The sequence below is a fragment of the Lepidochelys kempii genome, chromosome 20 (assembly GCF_965140265.1).
Source record: "Lepidochelys kempii isolate rLepKem1 chromosome 20, rLepKem1.hap2, whole genome shotgun sequence".
NCBI classification, from domain to species: domain Eukaryota; kingdom Metazoa; phylum Chordata; order Testudines; family Cheloniidae; genus Lepidochelys; species Lepidochelys kempii.
The window spans coordinates 23653978-23678414 of record NC_133275.1 but is presented as its reverse complement, the minus strand read 5'-3'; the positions used below and the strand labels follow the sequence as shown (position 1 = coordinate 23678414).

Below are 24437 nucleotides of genomic sequence, written 5' to 3'. Positions count from 1 at the left end.
CTCGTCTCGCAGCAGCCGCCGAGCCCAGCTCCAGGGCCCCAGCCACCCCCCATTCTGTGCATCACACCCAGGCCGGCCCCCACCCCCAGCCGCTTCTGCCCAGCTCCAACCCCCCGCTCGGCTCTCACAGATGATCCTTCAAGACAGACGGCTGGTAGCCACAGCCGTCCAGCGGTAATACTGAAATCTGCGACTCCTACAACCCCACCATGAGTCCGCCCCCCCCAATATAAATTGAACACTGGAGAGAAACGGGGTCCTTCAAACGGGTATAGAGTCCCCCCATTGACCAGGTCCTGGCCTAGGGACCCCCGTTCAGATGGGGCCCCTGGCCAAGGGCTCCCCTGAACTGAATGATATGTCAAACCAACTGTCACCCTCAGGGGGCAGCAATGTGGGGGTTCTCCAGCTGAATCCATAGACCCCCCCACCTGAGCCACTCCTTTCCCAAGGCAGGGGGAGGATCAGCCTGTGCCCCCCCCAAGGGGGAGGGATCAGCCTGTGGCCCCGCCCCCTAGCCAAATCGCTCCCGCACCAGGAGCATGAGTTTCTTCTTGCCCTTGTAGGTCTGTTTGAGGTTGTCGAGGAACTGGCCGAACTGCAGGTGCCCGTCGGGGGCAAGCAGGAAGGTCTCGCGGGCCTTGCACAGGAACTCGATGAACTCGCTGTAGTGGCGGGGGCTGATGTGGGTGAGGCGGGAGTGGGTGGTGCTGACGTAGGCGGCAATGGCCGCCTCCAGCAGCTGGCACAGGGGGGCTTTGTCCAGGCCGGGGGTGGCGGGGGGCTTGGCGGCGTGGCGGCGGCCCGAGAGGGCGGCCAGGCCGGGCGGGGGCAGGCTCCAGCGACGCAGGATGTCGGAGAGCATGGGGGCGCACTGCACGCTCTGGATGATGAGGGGCACGATGGCCGAGAGCTGGCTCTTGCCCAGCGAGTGGCTGAGCGAGCAGGCCCAGAGCACGTCGTTGACGGCCGGGTGCGTGTCCTGGTTGAAGGCAATGCTGAGGTGGGAGAAGGCCAGGGTGGCCAGTTTGTAGGCACGGAGGGGGAGCCCCCGGTGCTCCATGTACCGGGCCACGGTGAAGAGGTGGGAGTGGCCCATGCCGGCCGTGGCAGCCGAGTCCAGCACGATCTGGTAGGCGGCCTCGAAGGCAGCGTGGTCCTTCTCGCACAGGGTCAGGGCAGGCAGCGAGCAGTTCTGAGGGTCCTTCATGGCACACTGCAGGGCCACGGCCCGGGCCCGGGCCCACAGCTCGTCCCGCTGCCCGAAGGCCAGGTTGAGGCGCAGCAGGGTGGCCGGGGTGGTGCCTGTCACGGCCACGATGGTGGTGGCTTCGATGGGGGTGAAGAGGCTGTACCAATTCTGCATGATGTTCATCAGAGCCTGCACACCTGGGGGGGCAGGGGCGGGCTCAGTGCAGCTCACGGGTCTCCACCCGCCCGCCCAGCCTGCGAGACCCCAGGGGAGGGGTCAGCTCAGGTCACAGGCCTCAATTCCCCCACCCAGCCTGCGAACGCTGCAGCGGGCAGGGATCATCCCCATCAAAAGAGACTGCAACTTGCCCAACTCCAGCTGGGATGAGAACCCAGGAGTCCAGGGACCCTACCCCTCACCTGGTCTCACCCCTAGACCCCACTCCGCTGCCAGGGCTGGGATGAGAACCCAGGAGTTCTGGCTTCCATCCATGCTGGGTTGCCGGGAACATCAGGTGCCATGTCAGAGGGGTGGGGGTCAGCTGGGCAGAGGGCCATTCGTGGGGTATCCATGCCCCCCCCCCCCGGCTCGCCCACTCACCGATCTCGGTGGCACAGCTCACCAGCCAGCGCACCATCTCTCTCCGGCGCCAGGTCATGGTGTTCAGAGTCATCCGCATCACCTGTGGGGTGGGGGACGACACAGCTCGTGAGAGTGGCCGGGGCACGGCCCCAACAAGACAGAGCCTCCACGGCGGGGAACCCATCTACAGTTGCCGTGCACTCGGATTATAGCTCTTACAGAGCCTTTCACCAGAGGGGCTGAGGGCACATGGGGTGGGGTCATGGCACAATGGGAAACTGAGGCACAACAGGGGAAGGGACTGGCCCAAGGTCTCACAGTAAAACTGTGGTAGAGCTGGGAGTAGAACCCAGGTGTCCTGACTCCTAGCCCACCCCTACTCTAACCACTAGATGCCACCCCCTTCCCACTGTGTGCTGTTAAGCAGCTGCTGCGCCCCACCCCAGAGGTGGCTGCATGTCAGTGCTGGGCAAGCGACCATAGCAACAGGGTCTGTCAAGATCTTCGCACTCCTCCAGTCAGGAAGCAGCCGTCCCCCCAACCCCCCTCCGCCCCACATACCTGCAGGCCAAGCTCCAGGGAGATGTTGAGCAGCGTGGAGTCCGGCGGGGCGCTGGCCGGTGTTGCAGTCTTACAGGCATCCTGGGCCAGTTTGAACAGGAGGGCGGGGGAGTGGATGTTCTGCTGGATGGACCCCAGGACCGTGTGTAGCCACTTGGGGTCTCCTAGACCAGGGATGGGGGGCAGGGATTAGCCCCAGGGGTGGCTGGGACACCCAGGGGGAAAAGATCTACAAGCTGTAGGGCTAGGAACTGGGGGGGGGGGGGCGGAGAACGACTCGAGCGCCCTTGGGCCTGGCTCCCAGTGGGGCTGATGCCCACAGCTCCCAGCGATCACAGGGGCCCAGCTTCTGAGCCTCAGGAAGGGGCTACAAAGACTTCCCCCTCTAGGGGGCGCCGGCTCTGATCTGGCCCCAGGGTGGGGACTGGCTGGCTCAGGGGGGTGGGGAATGGGACACGGGGCCTGTCCCCTCTAGGGGGCACAGGCTCTGATCCGGCCCCAGGCTGAGGTCTTGCATCCTTTCCCATGTGAAGGGGATCCGGGGGCCCTGCCTGGCCCAGAGGAACAAGTGTCTTATCACAGAAGCTTAGGGCTCTGTGGTCCCCTTGTCCTCCCATGGGATCAGCATGGGGCCGTGTGAGGGACTTGACTTGGGCACTCAGTCAGTGGCAGAGGAGGGAGTAGATCCCAGGAGACCTAGTATCATAGAATATCAGGGTTGGAAGGGACCCCAGAAGGTCGTCTAGTCCAACCCCCTGCTCAAAGCAGGACCAATTCCCAGTTAAATCATCCCAGCCAGGGCTTTGTCAAGCCTGACCTTAAAACCCTCTAAGGAAGGAGATTCCACCACCTCCCTAGGTAGTGCCCAACTCTACCCCTCTGCACTGTAACGATTAGAGCCCACTCCCTTCCCAGCGCTTGGACAGAAGCCAGGGGTCCTGGCTCCCAGCCCCCCTCTAACCACAGGGCCCCACTCCCCTCCCAGAGCTGGGGACGGAACCCAGGAGTCCTAGCTCCCAGGCCCGTGCTTCAGTGTCTGGCTTCACCTTTGGCTGCGGTGAGCATGGCCGATGCCAGCTCGCACTGGCGCGTCTCCAGGTGGCCCAGGATGAACCAGCGGGGGAAGCGATTGGCCATCATGGAGTCCAGCGGGTTCTGGTGCAGGATGTCCCCGGCCGGCATCACCGTCTCCAGCACGGGGAGCCTGCGGATGGGAAAAGGGGGCTGGTCAGGGGAGGTCCCAGCATCCCCAACCCCGGGCTCAGCAGGACAGCCAGCAAAAGAACCAGGAGTCCTGGCTCCCAGCCGCGCCCCCCAGCTCTAACCACTAGACCCCACCCCCCTCCCAGAGCCAGGGAGAGAACCCAGGAGTCCCAGCCCCTCCCTGGTCCCAAAGGCGACAGGAGGGGAGATGCACTGGATATCGCCCCCCCACATCCCCCATGGGAGCAGCTCGTTCCATGGCAGTTGGCGGGGGGGGGGGGGTATGGGTGTGGATCGGCCCCTCCCCATGCAGCCTCACCAGGTATCCCGGTGCCCCCCCGGCACAGCCGGGTGACATGGGGGGGGGAGGAAGCGGCTAGGGGTACCCAGGCTGCGCGGCAGGGTGGGGGGGTGAGGTAGCCGGGGCCGGTGGGTGGGCACATACCTCATGGCTCTCAGGGCCAGGCGATAGGCCAGGTCGGCGTCGTGGGGCAGCAGGGCGGCGAAGAGGTAGCGAGCGAAGGTGTGCATGGGCACGCTCTCCCGGAACACCACCTCCCCGAAGCCGCTGAACGGGCCGCCTGGCAGGGAACAGACGCCAGGGTGAGGGGCTGGCCGGGCCGGGCGCCCTCCCCCCGCCCCACCGGAACCCCAGAGCCCAGCTGGGCCCCCCGGAGCAGGGAGGGAAGCCCGCCCGGCGGGACGCAGCCCGGTACCTGCCAGGAGCAGCGCGGCCTGCTTGCGCAGAACCTGCACCAGCCTCTCGTCCAGCTCCATCTCGTCCAGCAGGGCGACGAGCTGCTCCTCGCTCCGCACCACCTTGTCCTGGGCGTGGAGCCCCTCGGGCAGGGCCCGCTGCTGCCCCAGCCCCGCCACCGCCACCTCCAGTGCCAGCGTCAGGTACGACGTGCCCGAGCCGGGGCTGCAGGGGATGGGCACATGCTGGTACAGCACCTTCTTCTTCCCCTCCGCCGCCACGTCTGCCAAGGGGGGGGGGCGTCAGCCACGGCCGGCGTGCCCCCCCCTCCCCCGTGCGGGAGGAGACCGGGGGGTGGGGCGTCAGCCACGGCCGGCGTGCCCCCCCCTCCCCCGTGCGGGAGGAGACCGGGGGGTGGGGCGTCAGCCACGGCCGGCGTGCCCCCCCCTCCCCCGTGCGGGAGGAGACCGGGGGGTGGGGCGTCAGCCACGGCCGGCGTGCCCCCCCCTCCCCCGTGCGGGAGGAGACCGGGGGGTGGGGCGTCAGCCACGGCCGGCGTGCCCCCCCCTCCCCCGTGCGGGAGGAGACCGGGGGGTGGGGCGTCAGCCACGGCCGGCGTGCCCCCCCCTCCCCCGTGAGGGAGGAGACCGGGGGGTGGGGCGTCAGCCACGGCCGGCGTGCCCCCCCCTCCCCCGTGCGGGAGGAGACCGGGGGGGGGGGCGTCAGCCACGGCCGGCGTGCCCCCCCCTCCCCCGTGCGGGAGGAGATGGGGGAGCCCTGGACTGAGCCGGAAGTACAGACACCGATGCCGACCCCCCCCCCAGTCTGTTCCAGCACTGCCCCCTCCCCACCGGTCCCCATTGCCGAAGGGGGAGGGGGGGTCGACGGGATCTCTGCTTGCGACCCACCCCCCGGCCACAGAGCGTGGTACCCCCCCCCCCCGTACCTGGACAGAGCGACAGCCCCTCGTGGTCCGTGCGGCAGGGCTCCAGGAGGGTCCGACACAGGCAGCCGATGGGGTCCAGGGGGTGGCCCACCCAGCCCTCCAGGTTGGTGATGGACGTGCTGCCCTTCTGCAATATCTCTGCGGGGGGGTCGGGAGGGCCCGTGAGACACTGGCTCTCCCCGCCCCCCCACCCCGCCAGCTGAGACTGGCCACGCTCGCTGCAGGGGGGCCCCTCCCGGCCCAGAGCCCCCTGCTCCTCCACACCTGAGTCAGGGAGCCCCCCGGCTGGCGCTGGCAGGTCCACCTCCCACTTCCGTGAGCAGAGCCAGCAACCCAGGCGTCCTGGCTTCCAGCTGGCTCCACCCACTAGACCGTCCCCTCCCCCGCCGCCCCCACCCCCAGGGCTGGGAATAGAACCCAGGCATCCTGCCCCCCAGGACCCCCCCCACCTTTCTTCTGCTGCTCGTAGCTCTCCAGCTGCTGGCGCCGTTGGAGGCGCATGGTGGTGCCGAGGGCGGTGGCCAGGCGCAGGGCCTCTCGGGGGTAGCCGTGGGAGCGCAGGGCGTCCACGCGGGCGCAGGCTGTGGGGAAGGGGTCGCCCAGCCAGAGCGGGCGGCCCTGGGGGTCGAAGCAGAGCTTGTCGCCTCCCGTCTTCATGCCCAGGCCGTAGCCCTCGCTGCTGAGGATCTTCTGCAGGTGGCAGTCGCCCCAGCGCAGCTCCCCGGCCTTGATGGCGCGGCCGAAGACGGTCTGGCGGGCGGCCGCTGCCGGGGAAAAGCCAGACTCAGGGCAGGGCAGCAAGACCCAGGGCCTGGCCCCTCTGGGGGGCACCAGCTCCCATCCAGCCCTGGGGCAGGGGCCTGGCTGGCTGGCGAGGCGGGGGGAATGGGGCTCAGGGCCTTTCCCCTGTAGGGAGCGCCAAGATCTGAGCCATGGGGAGCAAACACTCCCCACGCTGCCTTGGGGTCCAGGGAATGGGGAACTGCTCCCAGCTCCATCCATCCCTGCCCAAGGGTCCCTCCAGCCTATCCCCTGTCTCTGCTCCGAGTTCCCACTCCTGTCCCCTCCCTGGGGCCCCCATTCTGTCCCCCCCCATACCTGCACTGGGGACCGAGGGGGGCTGCAGGGCCATGGTGGCTCCAGGCACATCGAAGGAATAGTTGCCCTCCTCCAAGGGGCAGACATCCAGCTTGTTCCACTTCTTCAGCAGTGCCAGCCACAGGGCACGCTCCTCCGGCTTGCAATGGGGGTTCAGGACCACACATACCCACAGGGCCCCTGCAGCAGGGAGAACAGGGTGATGCAGGCGCCAGCAAACCAAAAGTTCACCCAGGCTGCAGGGGCTGCGGGTCGGGAGCGAGGGGCACCGGCAGAGGTGGGGGGCCCAGGCCTGGGACAGCAGGGGGGCTGCGGGTCGGGAGCGAGGGGCACCGGCAGAGGTGGGGGGCCCAGGGCTGGGACAGCAGGGGGCTGCGGGTCGGGAGCGAGGGGCACCGGCAGAGGTGGGGGGCCCAGGGCTGGGACAGCAGGGGGCTGCGGGTCGGGAGCGAGGGGCACCGGCAGAGGTGGGGGGCCCAGGGCTGGGACAGCGGGGGGCTGCGGGTCGGGAGCGAGGGGCACCGGCAGAGGTGGGGGGCCCAGGGCTGGGACAGCGGGGGGCTGCGGGTCGGGAGCGAGGAGCACCGGCAGAGGTGGGGGGCCCAGGGCTGGGACAGCGGGGGCTGCGGGTCGGGAGCGAGGAGCACCGGCAGAGGTGGGGGGCCCAGGGCTGGGACAGCGGGGGGCTGCGGGTCGGGAGCGAGGGGCACCGGCAGAGGTGGGGGGCCCAGGGCTGGGACAGCGGGGGGCTGCGGGTCGGGAGCGAGGGGCACCGGCAGAGGTGGGGGGCCCAGGGCTGGGACAGCGGGGGGCTGCGGGTCGGGAGCGAGGAGCACCGGCAGAGGTGGGGGGCCCAGGGCTGGGACACCGGGGGGCTGCGGGTCGGGAGCGAGGAGCACCGGCAGAGGTGGGGGGCCCAGGGCTGGGACAGCGGGGGCTGCGGGTCGGGAGCGAGGGGCACCGGCAGAGGTGGGGGGCCCAGGCCTGGGACAGCACGTGGGCTGCGGGTCGGGAGCGAGGGGCACCGGCAGAGGTGGGGGGCCCAGGGCTGGGACAGCACGTGGGCTGCGGGTCGGGAGCGAGGGGCACCGGCAGATTAGTCTGGGAGGTGCTAGTCTAAGAGGCTCCCTCCATTACCCAGCTCGTCCCACAGCTGCCGGCACTTGTCCGTCATGCCGGCTCCCTGCTGCCTCCACAGGGCCAGGCGCGGGTCCTCCAGGAACTGCTCCGTCATCAGGATCAGCATGCGGGCGCCGTTGGAGTCCCGCATCCGCAGCATCTCGCGCACCTGGGGAGGGGGGGGTACGACTCAGGGGGGGCTGGCGACCGCTGCAGCCCAAGGCAGATGGTGGGGGGAGCCCAGGAGGCCTCCAGCCCAGGGTTGCTCCCCCCAGCTCCAGCAGAGACCCCCGCACTGCAGGGCAAAAGGGGGCAGGCAGCAACACGCCCCCCCTCCCGCCCCCCAGGAAGAGGGGTCTGAGCCAGCTCCAGCAAGGGGCTGAGGTGGGACAGGGCACGGGGGCAGGAGTGATCAGCAGGGACCCCTGTTCTGGGGGACGCCATGGGGGGGGACAGGACCCCAACGTGGAGGAGGGAGGGAGGGGACACAGGCCAGGGGTCAGGGGGCAGGGCGGTTGTGGCCCTGCTGAGGCTGGGGAGCCCTTGGCGGGGGCAGGAGTTACCTTGTTGAACATGGACTGCAGCTGCTTGCTGGCCCCGTAGTAGCCGCCGTTGGACAGGAGCTGCCTGACCTGCTCCTGGATCTGCTCCTCGTCCAGGTGCCAGCAATTGGCGTCCTCGATGCCGGCGCCAGCCGTGGGGTCTGGGGCGCCTGGGGGGGGGGGGGTCGGGGGGGGGGAGACAGAGTCAGCAGGGCAGAACCCCACCCCCGCCCCCGGGACTCCACCTCCCTTCTTGGGCAACGGGGTGGGGGAGGGAGTGACAGAGGCCCCTGCTCTGCTCCCAATCAGGAGGCAGATCCCAGATTCCACAGCCACCCACGGGTCCCCCCACTCCGTAGCCAATGGGTGGCGGATCCCAGGGCCGAGAGCGACCCCCCCACAGGTCCCCCCACTCCGTAGCCAATGGGCGGCGGATCCCAGGGCCAAGAGCGACACACCCCCCCCCACGGGTCCCCCCACTCCATAGCCAATGGGCGGCGGATCCCAGGGCCGATAGCGACCCCCCCCCATGGGTCCCCCCACTCCGTAGCCAATGGGCGGCGGATCCCAGGGCCGAGAGCGACCCCCCCCCCCCACGGGTCCCCCCACTCCGTAGCCAATGGGCGGCGCCCCCCGTACCATGCACGCGGTTGATCTCGGAGCCCAGCAGGAGGATCTCGTCGGCCAGCCGCTGGGCGGTGGGCAGCACCTCGGTGTGGTGGGCGCTGATCAGGTACTGCACGAACTTCTGCAGCTGGTCGCGGTTCATCTGGGAGAGGGTCTCGGAGATGGGCAGACGCAGTTCCACCTGCCGGGCGTTGCGGATGCGGCAGAGAGAAAGCGCCACCACGTGGGCGCAGTAGAAGATGTCCCGGCTGCCGCAGGCGCAGCTCACCGACGTGATCTTGCACCGGTCAAAGCTGATGGAGACGTGGAAGCTCCGCTCCGGCTCGCTGGGGCCGGCCGGCTCCGTGACATTCCCACTCAGGTGGAAGCCTGGGGATGGGAGGGGACAGGGTTGCTGCGGGGAGGGGGAGGCGGCCCCCCCGCCCCAGCCACTAGTCCCCGCTCCCCTCTGAGAGCTGGGGTAGAGCCCAGGAGTCCTGGCTCCCAGCCCCCTGCTCTAACCACTAGACCCCTCCTGCCCATTGCCTATGGAGCCTGGGAGCTCTCTGGGGGAGGGACCATCTCTCCCCGTGGGTCTGGGCAGCACCCGGCGCAATGGGGCCCCTGATCTCGGTCAGAGCCTGCGCAGGACCTGGCCCAACAGGGGGCCCTGATCCTGGGCGGTGGAGCAGGCGTGGGGAATCTGTGCAGCGCTTGGCCCAACAGAGACCTCAGTGGAGACTGGGGCCTTCAGGTGCTGTCAGAGTCCAGATCCCGCTGCCAGGGAGTTGGCCCCAGGCTTCCCCCTCAGCTTCTCGGTCACAGAATCACCAGGTCAGTCGGGAAGGTGCCTCGCGAGGTCACCACCTCCAGCCCCCTGCGCCGAGGCAGGGCCAAGAAAACCTCGACCACCTCTTAAACACTCCAGTGTCCGGGATCCTACAGCCCACCGCGGACACCCAGACCGGAGCTGCTCTGCCCCGAGAGTTAGACGGTTCCCCTAATATCCAGCCGAAATCTGCCCTGCTGCAGAGGAAGCCCAGGGCTTCTTGTCCTGCCTCCAGCAGCCACGAAGAACAATCCATCCCTGTCCTCTGGCTGACCAAGTTTCCAGCCTGCAGGAGGCCAGGAGCGCCAGGGCACATGACAAATCCACACCGGCAATTCCCCCGTGCCCGACGTTATCCCCTATCCTCGCAGACCAACACTCGCCTCCGGACTCTCCCCGACTTCCCCGCGTCTTCCCTCCACTGCGGCCCCCGGAGCCGGCCGAGGCCTCCCCAGCACCGAGCGGAGCCCAGCACCGACCTCCCAGGCCTGACACCCCCCGCCTGCCTCTGCACCTCACTTCTGTGCGACCACATCCCATTGTCAGCCCATGTTTAATTTGTGACCCATGGTCACCACAGGCCCCTTTCGGCAGCATTGCGGCCAAGCCACTTATTCCCCCTTCAGAGCCATCCCTTGAGTTCGGCGAAGTGGGACGACTGCCCTGGGCCCCATGCTCTGGGGGGCCCTGGGCTTCTATAAAACCGTCAGGAGGCGGGTGGGAAGGTGAGGCGAGCGGCAGATGGGCGGGGGGGGGCGCGAAGAGGAGCCCCCCTACCAGATCCTCCCCCACCAGCAGGCCCTGCCCAGCGCCTCCCACAGATCAGCTGTTTCCTGCCGCAGGGAGGGGACAGGAGTGAGGGCTCAGAGCACTTGGGGGAAGAGCCGGGGCAGGGGCAGGGCCTTGGGGGGAAGAGGTTGATTGGGGGCGGGGCCCAGGCAGAGCCTGGGGGAGGGGCAGGGAGCAACCCCTGGCAGATTAGAAACAGTGCGCCTATGACCCAGGCCCCGCACACCCCTAGTGATGGCCCGGTCCCCAGCCTGTAGCTGGGCCTTTGCGTTTCCCTTCCTCAGTGCGGGAGTTTGCGCTTCTCTTGCAGATTTCAGACCAATTCTCTGATCTGTCGCGGTTGTCCTGAATTCTAATCCTGCCTCCAAAGCGGGGCCAGCCCCTTGCAGCTCGGAGCCATCTGCATCCCCTCCATCATCCGAGTCATTAACGAACGGTGCCAGACCCAGGGCTCATCCCTGCAGGACCCCACCGGATCTGTCCTCCGCGTTGGAGGGCAAACCCGGGTAACTATTCAGAGTACAGTCATTCAAGCACCCACCTTATCGTAATTCCATCTAGACCACGCACCCCTAGTCCGCTCATGAGAGCGCCATGTGGGACTGCATCAAAAGCCTGCCTAAAATCAAGCTACATCACGTCTACTGCCCACGCCCCCCAGGCCAGGAACGCGGTCAAACGAGGACATTGGGTTGGCTTGGTACGGTCTGTCCAGTACCAGGGTCAGGCTGACTGGTCTATAGCTCCCAGGCCTCTTCCTTCCCCTTCTTAAGAACACGGTTGCCCAGCTCTGGTCCTCTGGGCCCTCCCCCGTCCCCCAGGAGTTCTCCAAGAGGATTGCGGACGGGTCTGAGCTTGCTGTGGCCAGCTCCATCAGTACCTAGGGCGAGTTCGCCGGGCCTGCCGCCATGCATGCAGCTAACTCATCTCCGTCTCCTAGCACCGGTTCTTCCCCCTTCCTGTTAGTATCACCACTGCCGAGGACCCGGTCGCCATTAACCGCTGAGGTGACGACTGAAGCAAATCAGGCATTAAACACCTCAGCCCTCGTGAGGTCGTCAGTTATGAGCTCTGCGGCCCCGCTGAGTAGTGGCCCGGCTCTTCCCTTCCCCTTTCTCTTGCTCCTGTCACATTTAAGGAATTGCTTGGTATTGCGGCTTGTGTCCCCCGCCAGGGGCAACTCGTTTTGTGCCTTAGCCATTCTCCGTTTGTCCCCACCGGCCTGGGCTGTTCTTTTGTGCTCCTCCATCGTACTGGTTTCCACTTTTGGCAGGAGCCCTTTCGGAGTTTCAAGGCATTAAAAGCCCTCTTCCCCCCCGCCCCCGGGTCACCTGCAGCCCCTCCCCCCGGCCGGAAGGAGCAGGCGTTTGCGGGTGAATCCCCGGGAGGCTGGGCTGATGAGAGCCGGCTTGCCCGGAGGAAGGGGCAGGGGAGGTCAGCCTGCCTGGCACACACCCAGCACCGGGGGTGAATCACACGGGTGAGACGGGTATTGGGGAGGTGGGGACACAGACACCCTGATGGAACCAGTCCGCCAGCAGCGCCCCGCCCCCGGCTGCATCACAGCCCAGCATGGGTGGCAGGTGCTGACGTCTGACCGAGACTGGCCCGGGGCCAGGCGGTGACTCACGGTGGCACAGCTCGGGGTGGAACCCGTGGCTGCCGGCTCACGTCACTGCACGCCGCAGGCTGGACCGGAGCCAGCGGCACACGCGGGAGGGGCTAGAAATAGAAAGAGGAAGAGACTGTGGGTGCCGGGAATGGGGCCGCGCTGCAGCTGGGGCCTGCCCGGACGGGGTCAGAGACACAACAGGCCCCAGGCCACCCCCCCCCCCCCCCGACTGAGACTGCAGGCAGTAAAACAGACAGTTACCGCCTGGGCACAGTGCTTCAGCCCAGCTGGAGTCCCCACGACCCAGAGGGGCCCCGTCACCCCCAAGGCCAGAGAGAAATCCAGGCACTTCACCCCGCCTCCCGACTTCCCACGGAGAAAGGGAGACACCACCCAGAGACCTGGGCTGGGGTCCCGCGTGGCCGGCTTGGAAGGACGGGCATGGGTTCGGGGAGATCCATACTCAGTTCCCAGCTCTGCCAGACTCTGGGTGTTGTCCAGCAAGTCACTGGCAATCTGTGCCTCAGTTTCCGCCCCACCCCACAATCTACAATATGGGGATAATAATCCTCTACCCAGAGCGTGAGCTCTGTGGGGCAGGGACCGTCTCTCACTAAGAGAGCTCTAAGGCGTTGGGGCGGGGGGAGAGTTGCAGCACCCAGAACCCAAGGGATCCCTAGCACTGGGACAGAGAACCAAAATCCACAGTGGGGAACAAGCTTATAACCTTCACTGGAATGCAGGATTCTTCACTTCCTGTCTTAAACAGGGGTGTGGCTTGTACACAGCTGCTGCCCCCCCCCCCCAAGTGATGGCTGCATTTCAGTGCTGGGTGAGGACTCCCTGTACAAACAGCCCTGCAGCTGCTGCACCCTGCCCCAGCGGTGGCTGCATTTCAGTGCTGGGTGAGGACTCCCTGTACAAACAGCCCCTGCATTCCACCCCAGAGGCAGCTGCAGCTTGGCCAAGGTCCTCTAACCATTGCCATTATATAAATAAATGCTAAACTTTCTAGAGCTGTTCAACAATCCCTCACTGGTCCTCAGCTCCACCAGCAAGCACCCGTTAATAAAGTTCCTTCCTCGACGAGGGCAGCGTGAACCCCAGCTCCATTTGGGACGGATTCGGACAGGCAGCTGCACTGTGGTGTCCACTCTAGTGCTGTTTGAGTATGACCCTCCTCCCCCTCCATCCTGACCTGTTGAGCAGCGCTGCTGCGTGCCGCCCCAGAAGTGGCTGCATCTCAGGGGCAGGTGAGATTTAGATTGTGGGGTCCTTAGAGGCGAAATACACAAACAGACCCGACAAGCTTCCAGCCTGAATACGGAAACTCCATTAAATGTCTCACTCCCCCAGAGCCTGTGACCCGGGACACTGGATTTGTGTTACAAACCCTGTAAAAGCCACGGCCCTTGCTCAGAGATCTCGGGGAGGAGGAGAGCACAAAGGGGGTTATAAATACACAGCCCTGGCCGTAGGGGCCAGCCAAACTGAGCTACAACCAGGCTGATTTCAGCAAGCACTATTAGGGAAACTGAGGCACGGGGCAGGGATGTGCCCAAGCTCATATGGCAGAGCCAGGAAAAGAACCCCGGCGTCCTGCCTCCCAGCTTGGTGCCTGGGCCAAGCTGCCTCTGGTTCTACTCCAGACACTGCATCAAATCAGCAGTGGGAGTCGCATCTCGGCTCCAGTCGCACTCGAAGCTGCCCTGCCTCCGGCTTGGAGCAGGGGAGTGGGACAAGCCGAGTCCTGGTTTTCACCCCGTGGGTCCCGCCCACTCCACTCACACGAGGTGAGCACCCGGGGGCTGCTCCCCCCCACCCCGGGACAGCACGCCCAGAAATCCGGGAGCTCTGGGGCAGAGGGGCTGGGAACAAGCAGCCGACTGAGGCTATCCTCCATCCCCACCCCTGCACACACAACCCGGCGCTCCTGCCCACAGCCCCCCTCGGAAATCGGCCACCTTTCCCCTCCCAGCCCCGGGGGGAGCCGCTCACCCCTTTGCTCCATAGCCACCTTCGCACTTCCACGAGCACCCGGCGCCACCCCAAACCAGGCCTGCGTTTATCGCCCCGGGGACAAGCGCCCGAGGGGCCTGGCAGCTGTGCCAGCCCTGGCCCTTTCTGGCCCGAGCGCGGGCGGGTTTCTAACCGAGCGGCACGAGGAGCCACGCAGGAGGGCAGGCACCAGGATGTCTGGCCTGGGACCCTGCGCTCCCCGGGGTGTCGCCAGCCTGCTCAGGCGGCAAAGGGCCAGGATCTCGAGGCAGCTGATTTCAAACTCGTCAACGTTGCTGCTCAGCCCTTCGGTGCTGGAACGAGAGGGGCACGGGGACTGCCTGCCCGGAGCGGAGACCCAGCTCCGCGCCTCCCTGTGCTTCCAGGGACAGTGCACCAACCCCGCAGCAGCCCCCGAGGGATACCCCACCCCCTGCATGAGGTCTCCCCAAGGGCGTGTCTCCACCGCCCACTAAGCTGGAGGACCCAGGCTCAGGGACGCCGATTCCACACTGCAGCGCAAGCCTGGGTTTACAACGGCTGGACCCGGGCGTCACAGCCATGCTGACGCTCCACTCTGCGCCGATCTTCTGCCTCGGATCTGCACCTCGCCCTGCGTCCACACTGCGAAACGACAGGGCTTGGACCGGAGTCACAGCAGGACTTGGGCTGAGACCCCCCCGCAGCAGGGTCCCAGGACCCAGGTCTGGTGCCTGACCAGAGTCATACTGAGGTGTGCTAGGCCCAATGCCGAGAGTCAGACCCCAGGCTTAGGCTGTAGTGTAGACAACAGTCAGAGCTTGGCTTCAGCTCTGAAGAAAGAAGTCATCCATCCCTTCCTAGATGGCTGCTAGCACTAACTGCGGCTGTCGTTGTTAACCACGTAAAACATCCAATCCCTCGGACCCTTGCTAAATTCTCAGCCCCGAGGCCATCCAGTGGACATGGGTTCCGCAGGCTAACGCAATGGTCAGACAAAGCCTTTCCTTTGAGCAGTTTGAAGAAAATGCCTTTTCATTTCACCAACGTCCCCTTGATCTGGTGCTGCAAGACAGAGTCCCCACAGCCAAACGCTTTTCAGCTCAGACATCCGCTAACAGACCTGGGTGACGCTTTCTGGCCCTGATCTTTTACACCAAGAACACATGAGCTTAAGCCACCCCACTGGCCCCAGCAGTAACTGCATTACGAGGACACAGCAGCGTCTTAGACAGGCAGGATGGAGCCGGCCCCAGCTCTGCCAATTCCGCTAGCGGGAAAGGTGCTGGGTCCGGCACCCACCTGGCTATTTCACATCAGCAATCCTGTCTTGAATGCAGGCACGGGCAGGTCAGAAGAGCTGGGAATCAAGGCCATGCGGCCCTGCAGGTCCAGCTGCATGCAACTAACTGGCTCCATATGGCTTTCCGGACACAGCTCTGTAATAGCACACAGGCAGGCCCCATCTCTAAGTGTCCCTGGGCAGAAGCACAGCCCGGAGACATGGCTAGGACCGGTCTACACTCAAAATCACAACCGGGGGACTGGAAATGGGTCCTCTGCCAAGGTGGCTGCATTGGCCTGTGTTTCTACAGCGTGTGAACAACAAACCCCCAGCTTAGCAACTCTCAGTGGCATGTCGCAAAGCACTTCACGAACAAGGTCGGAATTATTAGCCCCATTTTACATATGGGGAAACTGAGGCACAGAGACAGGACCTGACTTGCCCATTGTTATGCAGCAGGCCAATGGCAGAGCTGGGAACAGAACCCAGAACTCCTGCATCCTGGTCCAGTGCTCTAGCCACGAGGTCACACTGCCACCCCATTCAGCACCTTCCACACTGCATTCCCACGTGTACAACACTGACCAAATAAATTGGCCTTTCCATTAGTAGCTCAGGGATGCTGGACACACAATTGGGCCCTAATACAAAGCAGTATTAGGAGCTGATTCCTTCCACGCAGCTGCACGTACAGGCTCACAAGGCCTTAATTCCCAGGTCTGCCTGGGCCTTTCCCCAACAGAGGATTGCTGGCGTGAAATAGCCACGCAGGTGCCAGACCCAACACCTTCCTGGGAGCGGAATTTGCAAAGCTGGGTGCTGGAGATGCTGCTGTGTCCTCGCTCCCTGGAGTTACTACTGGGGACAACAAGCGTGGGGGTGAAAGCTTGCAGCCTCGTGGCACGCAATCCCCCAGAGAGACGCAGCCGGAGCTGCTAGCAGACGTCAGCGCAAGACAGAGAGTCTTATGTCCGTGGGGTCTCTCACTGCAGGAGCCCCAGAGGGCATCCACTTCTACAACAATGGGACTCTGTTGAGCACTTTCAGACCCTCTGAGATTCAATGAGGAGCAAATTTCAAACCCACCCCCAGAAAAATCCCACAGGAGCGTCTGATTCTCAATACACACAAAGCAAAGCCATGCTGCGGGTGCCCTCACCCAGTTCTGAGAGTTTATTCCCAGACAATTTCCCCCGGGGCAAGGGGAAACATTTGGAGTGATTTTCCCCACTGGGGTGAAGGGGATCAGACTTTCCACCAAGGTGGGGGAGAAGAACCAGATTTCACACCACACCAGCCCCAAATGGAACCACATTTGAAAAAGACAAACAGACTTTTGTTGCCGAAATGAGAAGGGGACGGGAAGCCCTGGAAGTTGGTTGAGGAGTTGCTAGTGCAGACACACAGGCACCCCCCCCCCGCCCCCAGCTGCCTACAGTTTCTCCTGAAGGGCCTGGAACAGCCCTTGGGGGGCGGGACAGAGTCGGATGGGGAGAGAACTCAGACAAAGGCAAAGCATGTGTTTTGGGCTAAGCAGCCTGCCGTTCACAGGCCCAGGAAGACAACCTGATGCCACACTAGAGACAGGGAGTGGCCGGTCCACAGCAGGGCAGATGAGGCCAGGACATGGGGCTTCTCCCAGGGACCTGGCCGGTGCCGATCCGAAGATGCTAGTGTTGGGACGGCAAAGGGCTTGGGATGTTTCAAGCCGGACGGGACCGAGCCCCCTGGGGACCGGGACCGGGACCGAGCCAGCAATACTGGCCGGGTTAAAGGACTGGATCCCAGGGTGTGGGCCCGTCCCATCTCAGCAGCTGAGACTTCGCCTGGTTCTTAGGGCAGCAATCGTCCATGTCACAAGCCCCAGCAGCGACCAGCCCCTGGAGTCCCCGTTCCCCCCCCGCCCCCGCCCGATTGGGGTCTCTGTCGGACCAGGCGCTGCACACAGGCACACAATTAGGGGCCTGGGATGGGTGCTGCACAGACACCCCCGACATGGGGGTCCCTGTGGTTCTGGGTGCCACATGGGGCCCCCTGTCATGCCAGATGCCGCACAGGTGTGCCCCCAACCATGATCCAGACCCCCTCATGCCTGGCACCACACAGATCCTCCCCCTCCGGCTAGCAGGGGCTGCACGGACACAGAGCGACAGCTAAACAGAGAAGACAGAGGAAGGATCAGACCCTGTTTTAGATCTGGGGAAACTGAGGCCCAGAGAGACGCAGTGACTTGCCCAAGAAGTCCATGGCAGGGCCGGCAGTGGAACTTGGGTCCCAATCCTGTGCCAATCCCTCTCTCTGGGGCAGGCTCAGCAGAGGGACCGAGTGGCAGGGCGAGCGTAGGGGCTCCCTGCAGATGCCCTCCCAGTGAGGATCTACCTATGCAGCAGCTTTCGCCAGCCCCAACTGCCCTCTGCCCCGGCCCCCACCCTGCCCTGCTCCCAAGCCCCCAGCGGGCGGCACTCACCCACTTGCAGCACCCGGTCGACAGCCCCAGATTGCAGCAGGTGCAGGCCGCGGTTGAAGGGCACCCGGGAGTCGCGCTCGCCGTCAGGGGGGTGGCAGCCGAGGGACGAGTACATGCAGATCTCGCGCTCGCTGCGTGGGAAGGACCAGAACACGATGCGCTTCTGCACAGGCTCCGGGACGCGGGAGAACCGTTCCTCTACCTGCAGGACACGGGGGCAGGGGCGGAAGGGGCACGGCATCAGTCACCCACCCGGGCTCAGCCAGCGACTCTCGCCCTCCCTCACCCGGGCGGCCAAAGGCCGGTGGAAACTTATGGGCCAACATCTTCCAAGTGCCACCGGAGTAGCAGGGATGCTCCAGTCACTGGGCCATCCCTGGCCGCTGGCTAGGATGAGCCTGCACCTGGGAGCCAAGGCTGAAGAGACGCCCCCCGCCCCCGGAAGCCGGTTTGGTGGAGCAGGGAGGCAGATCAGCCGCTGTTTCTAGACACACACACCCACCCCCGAGCACAGACCCCTCCAGAGCGAGGGGCATGTGGGGGGATCTCTGAAGCGTTCTCCCCGAAGCATGGCAGGAGGGAAGCGGGATCTAGTGGCTAGAGCAGGGGAAGACTCATAGATCCTGTGTAATGCTCCCCATCACGACAAGTCCAACCCAGCGGCCGCTGGCTAAAACAGCCACTGGGGCTCTGCTGGCTTGGAAGACTCAAAGGGGAACGGAGCCAAGGCGTGTGGGGAGCAAGGACCATGACAAGAACCCAGGCCCCAGAGAGACACCAGGCGAGGGAATAAAACAGCAATGAACCATCAGTTTCCCCTCGGTGAGATTTTCAAACCTGACCATTGTTCTCATAGCCGGGCTGACGCCAGTGCCCCACTGCACCCGGCGCTGCACAGCCCCAGGCCGAAGGCCTGCCCCACACCATGGAACAGAGACACAAGGGAAGGATCATGCCTGCCCCCCCACACTTCACAGAGGAGGAAAACAGAACCGCAGAGAGGGGCAGCAACTTGCCTGAGGTCACACGGGGGAGGCTGGGTCCAGCACGTTCGCAAGCCCCTAGACTCAACACCCTGCCCCCGTGATGAGCTCATTTCTCATGGTGGGCCTGTTGCCTTCATCAGGCAAAGCTCCTGGGAGATCCCCCCAGAGAGGGGTGCAGGATCAGGGCTCCTTGCAACCAGCCCTCCGTCCATTAACTGGAAGGCAGGGCTACTGCATTACACTAAAGCCCCATAGGGTGTTATTTTCAAGGACACCCACGGTCTATTCTCCCCCTACCAAGGAAATGTCAGGGGGTCAGAAACTAATGACAGACAATGTTCTAAAAGGGCAGATTTAGGTCTCCATGACGCAGGGGCTCAGAGCAAAGAGAAAAAGAAAAAAGCCACTGTCAGTTTCACCACAGAAAAAAACAGGCCGCCCTGGTTTGCATGTTTTCCTCTGTCAACCCCCTCAAAGCGGAGGATCAGTGACTGGGCGGGGGGGGGGGGGGCGGCGGGGGGGCTGGATTCAGCTGAGCAGCCCTGCAAACAAGGAGCCAGCCAGTGTTAAGAAGCAGAGACTTAAACAAGAAAGTGCTTGCAACTTAAAAATAAACCACTTTACAGAACTGGGGAGCTGCCTGGCCAACAGACAAGAGCCCCGACAGATTCATTAGACACCAGCACGGATACGCGAGGTGTGAAATATACCCTGGAGAAGGGGCAGGGAGAAGAGAGTCTATTGTACATGAGGGCCTAGCAATCTTTACTGTATTTATCCTCACACCTCCCCTGTGAGACAGGGCAGAGCTATCACCCCCAAGGGACAGAGGGGAAACTGAGGCATGGAGCAACAATGGGACTTGCTCCCGGCAATGGGCGTCTGTGGCAGAACAAGGAATTGACCCCAGCTCTCAGCTCGTGCACGAACCACCTTCCTCTCCCTCAGCATGCAGACCCCAAGCTGGGTGGGCCCCCATGGTCCGGGGCTAGGAGGAACGGGGCAAGAGGAGCATTTAGGATCTCGCAGTCAGGTGTGGACTCTTCATTTGCAGCTGGACCCTTGGAGTCAAAAAAATGACTAGGGCACCGTCTGCCACTAGAGGATTGCTCCTGTCCAGGGATGTCCCAGTGCTGATATTCTCTGACACCAGGATCTCTCTCTACCTCCGCAACCAGCCAGGGGCCACCCCCAGCCCCGCATCCAGCAATGGGGAAGGGCACGACATGACAGCTAGGTCAAGAACGGATGACCTAAGGGTCAGAGGGACCAATTCTCAGCAGGGCAAAATCTCACACCCTTGTGGGTCTTTACACCCAGCCCTCAGCTCAGCCCATCTCGCGCAGAAGAGTAAAACCAAGAACACAGCTGAGGGCTGAGCAGCCTGCATTTTTAACTGGTCCTATCAGCCCCCTGCCAAATGCGTCTCTGGGGCTGATCCTTGGATGGAAGGAAGCTGCCCTTTCTAAAGCCACCTCTCTCACCTGTTCCAGAGCACAAAGGCTCAGCATGCCCTGGTGGTGGGGGCTGGCGGGGAAGGGTTCATTCCTCTCGGGGAGGGGTGTCATGACAGGAGACTCCCGTCTGACAAGTTTCCCAGCCTGACTTGAAACCAAATCCCTTCCCTGGGAGAGGATCGTCCCAGCAGCCTGGATTCTCAGGGGACAGGGGGGTTTAAATACTGGTTTGGAGGGTGGGGGGAGTCAGGCCCACGTACAGATAAGCAGGGAGATGGGGAGACAAGTCTGCTCCCCACCCTGCTGCACAGCTGTTTGTCAAGGCTCCCTCCGGGGGTCACGTCTCAGGGGTTTTGCCCAGACTAGTTTTTGAAGTCCCAAGCAATGAGGAGGGTGCCCGCCAGCTCTCAGCTCTGGCTCTCAGCACAGATTTCCCTGGTACCCAGCTTGAAGGCAGGAATCTAGGGCGGGCAGGGGCCTCCTGGCTCATTGCCTCCAGTCCCGCAGACAACCCCTGAAATTCCCCTTTGCTCAGCTTCCATCCTCCCCAATAACTGAACACCCCCTCCCCACCAGTGCTCCCCGCTGGGGCAGCCAAGCTGGGGAACCCAGAGGAGGGGGCTGAGCCGGGATTGCCAGTCACCCCAAAAGGAGGTCAAAGAGCCACCCAGCAATTTACAGAGGGCTGGTCTGGCCCGGGCATGAGTAACCACTTCCTCTGACCCCAGCCAGTGTCACCCTGCCCGCAGGCAGGCACCTGCCACGGGGCAGGGAAGGAGGAGTGGGCGGCAAGAGGCCGCTCAGCCGGTGGGGTGCAGGGCCTGATCCCGGCTCAGAGGCCGTGGGGGGCGAGAAGGTCAGAAGGTGGGTTGCCGACACCTGCTGTAGGAGCATCCCACAGGGGCGGTGGGGGGGTTCTCAAAAGGGACCGGGGGCTGGGGAAGAGGATGAGGTGGGGCCACCCCAAGGGAAGAGATTGGGGGAAATGCCCCAGTGGGGTTATAGGGGCAGCCCTCAGAACCCGGGGGGGGGGGGGGAGCTGAAGGCAGAAGTGTGGGTGGGTGATGGGGGGATAAGGGATAGAAAAATGGACACCCCCGGGGCTCCCCCCCAGGAGAGCCGACACGGGGGGGGGGGGGACACACCCCCGGGGCTCCCCCCCAGGAGAGCCGACACGGGGGGGGGGGGGACACACCCCCGGGGCTCCCCCCCAGGAGAGCCGACACGGGGGGGGGGGGGGACACACCCCCGGGGCTCCCCCCCAGGAGAGCCGACACGGGGGGGGGGGGACACACCCCCGGGGCTCCCCCCCAGGAGAGCCGACACGGGGGGGGGGGGGGACACACCCCCGGGGCTCCCCCCCAGGAGAGCCGACACGGGGGGGGGGGGGGACACACCCCCGGGGCTCCCCCCCAGGAGAGCCGACACGGGGGGGGGGGGGGACACACCCCCGGGGCTCCCCCCCAGGAGAGCCGACACGGGGGGGGGGGGGGACACACCCCCGGGGCTCCCCCCCAGGAGAGCCGACACGGGGGGGGGGGGGACACACCCCCGGGGCTCCCCCCCAGGAGAGCCGACACGGGGGGGGGGGGACACACCCCCGGGGCTCCCCCCCAGGAGAGCCGACACGGGGGGGGGGGGGACACACCCCCGGGGCTCCCCCCCAGGAGAGCCGACACGGGGGGGGGGGGGACACACCCCCGGGGCTCCCCCCCAGGAGAGCCGACACGGGGGGGGGGGGGACACACCCCCGGGGCTCCCCCCCAGGAGAGCCGACACGGGGGGGGGGGGGACACACCCCCGGGGCTCCCCCCCAGGAGAGCCGACACGGGGGGGGGGGGGACACACCCCCGGGGCTCCCCCCCAGGAGAGCCGACACGGGGGGGGGGGGACACACCCCCGGGGCTCCCCCCCAGGAGAGCCGACACGGGGGGGGGGGGGACACACCCCCGGGGCTCCCCCCCAGGAGAGCCGACACGGGGGGGGGGGGACACACCCCCGGGGCTCCCCCCCAGGAGAGCCGACACGGGGGGGGGGGGACACACCCCCGGGGGCTCCCCCCCAGGAGAGCCGACACGGGGGGGGGGGGGACACACCCCCGGGGCTCCCCCCCAGGAGAGCCGACACGGGGGGGGGGGGACACACCCCCGGGGCTCCCCCCCAGGAGAGCCGACACGGGGGGGGGGGGACACACCCCCGGGGCTCCCCCCCAGGAGAGCCGACACGGGGGGGGGGGGGACACACCCCCGGGGCTCCCCCCCAGGAGAGCCGACACGGGGGGGGGGGGACACACCCCCGGGGCTCCCCCCCAGGAGAGCCGACACGGGGGGGGGGGGGACACACCCCCGGGGCTCCCCCCCAGGAGAGCCGACACGGGGGGGGGGGGACACACCCCCGGGGCTCCCCCCCAGGAGAGCCGACACGGGGGGGGGGGGGACACACCCCCGGGGCTCCCCCCCAGGAGAGCCGACACGGGGGGGGGGGGGACACACCCCCGGGGCTCCCCCCCAGGAGAGCCGACACGGGGGGGGGGGGGACACACCCCCGGGGCTCCCCCCCAGGAGAGCCGACACGGGGGGGGGGGGGACACACCCCCGGGGCTCCCCCCCAGGAGAGCCGACACGGGGGGGGGGGGGACACACCCCCGGGGCTCCCCCCCAGGAGAGCCGACACGGGGGGGGGGGGACACACCCCCGGGGCTCCCCCCCAGGAGAGCCGACACGGGGGGGGGGGACACACCCCCGGGGCTCCCCCCCAGGAGAGCCGACACGGGGGGGGGGGGGACACACCCCCGGGGCTCCCCCCCAGGAGAGCCGACACGGGGGGGGGGGGACACACCCCCGGGGCTCCCCCCCAGGAGAGCCGACACGGGGGGGGGGGACACACCCCCGGGGCTCCCCCCCAGGAGAGCCGACACGGGGGGGGGGGACACTCCCCCGGGGCTCCCCCCCAGGAGAGCCGACACGGGGGGGGGGGACACTCCCCCGGGGCTCCCCCCCAGGAGAGCCGACACGGGGGGGGGGGGGGACACACCCCCGGGGCTCCCCCCCAGGAGAGCCGACACGGGGGGGGGGGACACCCCCGGGGCTCCCCCCCAGGAGAGCCGACACGGGGGGGGGGGACACCCCCGGGGCTCCCCCCCAGGAAGGCCGGGGATCCCCGCCGGGGCCGGCCCCCCTCACCTGCTCGAAGGCCCACGTCTCCGCCACCCGCTTGGCGCTGAGATCCAGCAGCGTCTCGGGCCGGCCGCCGCCGCCGCCCTCCGCGGCGGCCCCGAGTCCGGGCCCCTCGGGCCGCCCCCCGCCCCCGGGGGGGCCGCAGCGCCGCTTGGCGGCCGGGTGCTCCATGGGCTCGGGCGGGCTCGGGCTCCCCGCGGCCCAGCGCTCGGGCTCGATCCCCGGGCTCGCCCGGGCGGCTCGCCGGGGCCCCGCCCGCCGGGTCCGGAGCTCGGCGGGTCCCGCCCTGGGGGGCCGGGGGGGGGGTCTCCTCGGGCCCGGGCCGCTCTCGCTGCGCAGATCCCCCGCCGCTGCCTCCGGGCCGGCCCCGCGATGCGGCCCCTTTAAGACGCTCCACAACAATGAGCTCGACGGCTGCTTGATCCCCGGCTTCCCCGCCCCCTACCCGACCCCCATTGGCCGCCGGGAGGCAGCCCCCTCTTGCCAATGGCTGACCTCTCTGTCAATCAGTGGCTGGGCCCCCTCCCCCACGTGGGAAGTCTGGGGAGAGCCGTCAATCAGGGCGAGTGATGCACCAATCAGGGAGCGCGGGACCGGGAGGCTGTGCCCATATATGGGGAAGGCGGGTGTGGCCGCTGAGCTTTCATTCACAACATTCGAAAGAGGCTGGAAATGGCAACAATATAGCAACCGGGAGGTTGCGGTGGGTTCCGGCCTAGGACGCAGGCTCCTCCTCCTCCTCCCCCTCCCCGCCCAGGTACCCCCCGCGGCTCCTCCCCCTTCATCTCTCAGTCCTTTCGAGGGACCCCCCCAGCTCTCCTCCCCCCCCGCGTCTCCCAGCCCAGGGACCCCCCATCCCCAGCTCTCCTCCCCCCCCCGCGTCTCCCAGTCCAGGGACCCCCATCCCCAGCTCTCCTCCCCCCCCCGCGTCTCCCAGCCCAGGGACCCCCATCCCCAGCTCTCCTCCCCCCCCCCGCGTCTCCCAGCCCAGGGACCCCCACCCCCAGCTCTCCTCCCCCCCCCGCGTCTCCCAGCCCAGGGACCCCCACCCCCAGCTCTCCTCCCCCCCCCCGCGTCTCCCAGCCCAGGGACCCCCACCCCCAGCTCTCCTCCCCCCCCCCGCGTCTCCCAGCCCAGGGACCCCCACCCCCAGCTCTCCTCCCCCCCCCCGCGTCTCCCAGCCCAGGGACCCCCACCCCCAGCTCTCCTCCCCCCCCCGCGTCTCCCAGCCCAGGGACCCCCACCCCCAGCTCTCCTCCCCCCCCCCGCGTCTCCCAGCCCAGGGACCCCCACCCCCAGCTCTTCTCCCTTCG

At 66.4% G+C, this 24437-nt stretch overlaps 1 protein-coding gene across 4 annotated transcripts; it reads right to left on the bottom strand.

Annotated features, from left to right (window-relative positions):
• Window positions 1-103: 103 nt before the first annotated feature.
• ZSWIM4 (zinc finger SWIM-type containing 4) lies at window positions 104-23558 on the bottom strand. 4 transcript variants are annotated; one of them, XM_073318532.1, is made up of 14 exons: window positions 23131-23558; window positions 17506-17707; window positions 8580-8936; window positions 7962-8110; window positions 7417-7567; window positions 6280-6459; window positions 5631-5945; window positions 5182-5319; window positions 4255-4518; window positions 3984-4119; window positions 3382-3539; window positions 2336-2499; window positions 1793-1874; window positions 104-1389 (listed from the first exon to the last, which is right to left on the bottom strand). In XM_073318532.1, the coding sequence occupies exons 1-14, from the start codon at window positions 23293-23295 to the stop codon at window positions 515-517; spliced, it is 3336 nt and encodes a 1111-aa protein (XP_073174633.1). In that variant the 5' UTR covers window positions 23296-23558; the 3' UTR covers window positions 104-514. The 4 variants fall into 4 exon arrangements, with proteins under 4 accessions (XP_073174633.1, XP_073174632.1, XP_073174631.1 ...); XM_073318531.1 differs by having other exon boundaries at window positions 104-1381; XM_073318530.1 differs by having other exon boundaries at window positions 3984-4518.
• Between the last annotated feature and the right edge of the window lie 879 nt (window positions 23559-24437).